The sequence below is a fragment of the Triticum dicoccoides genome, unplaced genomic scaffold, assembly GCF_002162155.2.
Source record: "Triticum dicoccoides isolate Atlit2015 ecotype Zavitan unplaced genomic scaffold, WEW_v2.0 scaffold174720, whole genome shotgun sequence".
Classification (NCBI taxonomy): domain Eukaryota; kingdom Viridiplantae; phylum Streptophyta; class Magnoliopsida; order Poales; family Poaceae; genus Triticum; species Triticum dicoccoides.
The window spans coordinates 1-2519 of NW_021223145.1; the positions used below are offsets into that span (position 1 = coordinate 1).

At 45.0% G+C, this 2519-nt stretch overlaps 1 protein-coding gene across 1 annotated transcript; it reads left to right on the top strand.

Moving 5' to 3' along the window:
- Positions 1-633: 633 nt before the first annotated feature.
- On the top strand, positions 634-2055 carry LOC119344589 (putative disease resistance protein RGA3; the record flags this gene model as incomplete). The annotated part of the gene is made up of 2 exons (XM_037614982.1): positions 634-1272; positions 1559-2055. Coding segments are annotated over exons 1-2 (1128 nt in total), but the record flags the coding sequence as incomplete, so codon positions are not given.
- Between the last annotated feature and the right edge of the window lie 464 nt (positions 2056-2519).

Here is a 2519-nt window from a genome sequence, read left to right on the forward strand (position 1 = left end):
GATCTAAATGCTCTTATATTAGTTTACGGAGGGAGTACTAGTGTTCAAGTAGCTAGCCACTGGAGTGGGATCTCAAACATTCACCGGTTCAGATCTGTAGAGAGAGTCGTTGAAGCCTTTGCAGTTTGCACTAATTAAACGTACATACTTAATTAAGTGTCATCGCCGTCTGCCAGATCCCCTCCAGCTCGCTCTCTCTCTCTCTGTCTGTATTGGGGACTCCGATTATCGAGTCCGGTACGGGCTGTATCGGTGGGGGGTTCAGCTAGATACTCCCTCCGTCCGAAAATACTTGTAATCAAAATGAATACAAATTGATTGTATCTAGAACTAAAATACGTCTAGATACATCCCCTTTTAATCATTTTGATGACAAGTATTTTCGGGCGGAGGGAGTAGCTGGAAAGAAGCGAGATAGACCCCCTTCCTCCTCTCACTGCAACAACTGCAAGCCGAGGTGATCATCGATCGCCAAAACATGCGTATCTGCACGCATGTTTCTAATTTCGTTGCAATGGATGATTCTTTTAGTTGCTACCTGCACTGTACCAACATCTTCTCATGCATATTACTCTGTATGTATACGTACTATGCTTAACTGGTTGGTGTGGTGTGGTGTACGCATGCAGGAAGGAAGCCCCATGGCGGCTGTCCTTGATGCTTTGGCAACCCGAGTGATGAACACCATACTGGATATGGGGGAAGAGAAGATCAGCATGCTGCTGGGCGTCTCCCAAGAGATCAACAAGCTGGAAGCCAATATGGAACCCCTTCGGAACCTCCTCACCGACGCCGAGAGGAGGCGCATCACTGACAGGAGCGTGCAGGCATGGGTGACCAAGCTCAAGAGCGCCATGTACGAGGCCTCTGACATCCTTGATCTTTGCCAGCTTGAGGCCATGGACCGAAAGGACAAGCAACACTCCAGTGGCTTATGCCTCCGACTCCGGGAGAAGCTGCCATTTCTGGGCTGCCTCGGGGATAAGCTGCAGGGTGTCCTCCAGCCCTTTCTCTTCTGCATGCAGAACCCCGGATTCGCCAACGAGGTAGGCGGACGCATCAAGACTCTCAACGAGGAGCTGGCCACCATCCGCCAGGGTGTCGCTAACTTCAAATTCATTGACCTTGGCTCCTATGAGGAAAGGCGGAGGCCGCCGACCAGTTCGGCCTCCTACCCCAAGCGTGAAAACGCACAGTTCGTCCAATCAGATCTCGTGGGGGATCAAATCAAGAGGAATACAGAGAAACTGGTGCAGAAGCTAATCTCAACCATGGTTTTCAATTTCAGTTTCAGAAAAATTTCAGCATCAACCGAAATCACTGAAATTCAGTGATTTCAGTTTCCATTTCAGCCAAATGACCGAAATATTCACTTGGGTTCAATTAAAAATTTGAAAATTTTAAAAAATATTTCAAAAAAATATTGGAATTGTTGTGCTATACTGAAATTGCTGAAATATTTTGGCCAAAACGTAATATTTCAGTGTTTGCTGAAATTACTGAAATTCAGCGAATTTCACCGTAAACTCACTGAAAGTGAAAACCATGATCTCAACCGACCGCCACAACCATGGTAGAAGCAACATCGTCAATGTGGTGGCCATTGTTGGCCAGGGCGGCATAGGCAAGAGCACGCTCGCCAAGAAGGTCTTCGCAAGCGAGGCCATCAAGGAGGAGTTCAAAACCAAGATATGGCTGAGCGTCACTCAACAGTTCACCAAGGTGGACCTGCTAAGGGCCGCCATCTCCCAAGCTGGGGGGAATAAGCATGGTGATGAGAAGGACGAGACCATACTTGTGAACGTCCTCACCAACACCCTATCAAACAACAAGTTTCTGTTGGTCATGGATGATGTGTGGAACCAACAAGCATGGGAAAACGTGCTCCGCACCCCCATTCTTAATGCTGCCGGTACACAACCAGGAAGCCGGGTATTGGTTACCTCAAGAATGGTTGATGTTGTTGAGAGCATGGGAGCTTCCATCCTGCGTGTCAACACACTAAACAATGAAGATGCTTGGTGCTTGCTAAAGAAACAGCTGCCGCAGCCACAGGTCAGTAACTCATCTGTTTTACAAACAAGTACAATATTTTGGACATCAATTTAGTTAAACTTTATCTAGCAGTACATGTTACACATTTGGATTGGATATATTGATAATCATATATGTGTGCATTTGTATATCAATTTTATTAAATATTTTCTCCAGTATTGTTTATGGCATTGGTTCGACCGCCAACAAATACATTTGACTGCTGCTTTGGATTCCTGTAGGTTAAAGGGAAATTGTATTACTAGTATTTATGGCAAATTGAATAGCTCCATTTTCACATGGAAAACCTTATGTATCTGATACGATGCGTGATGGTTTTAAGTTGCGGTGGAACGCAAGTCCTACATTGACAAGAAAATGAGAACGTTGATATGCGAGGATATGTGAATCCATAATCGGTCAGATCAAATTAAAATGGAAAAGTATAGAGAATTGTGCATAAATTTAATCTTAGAATTTTAATT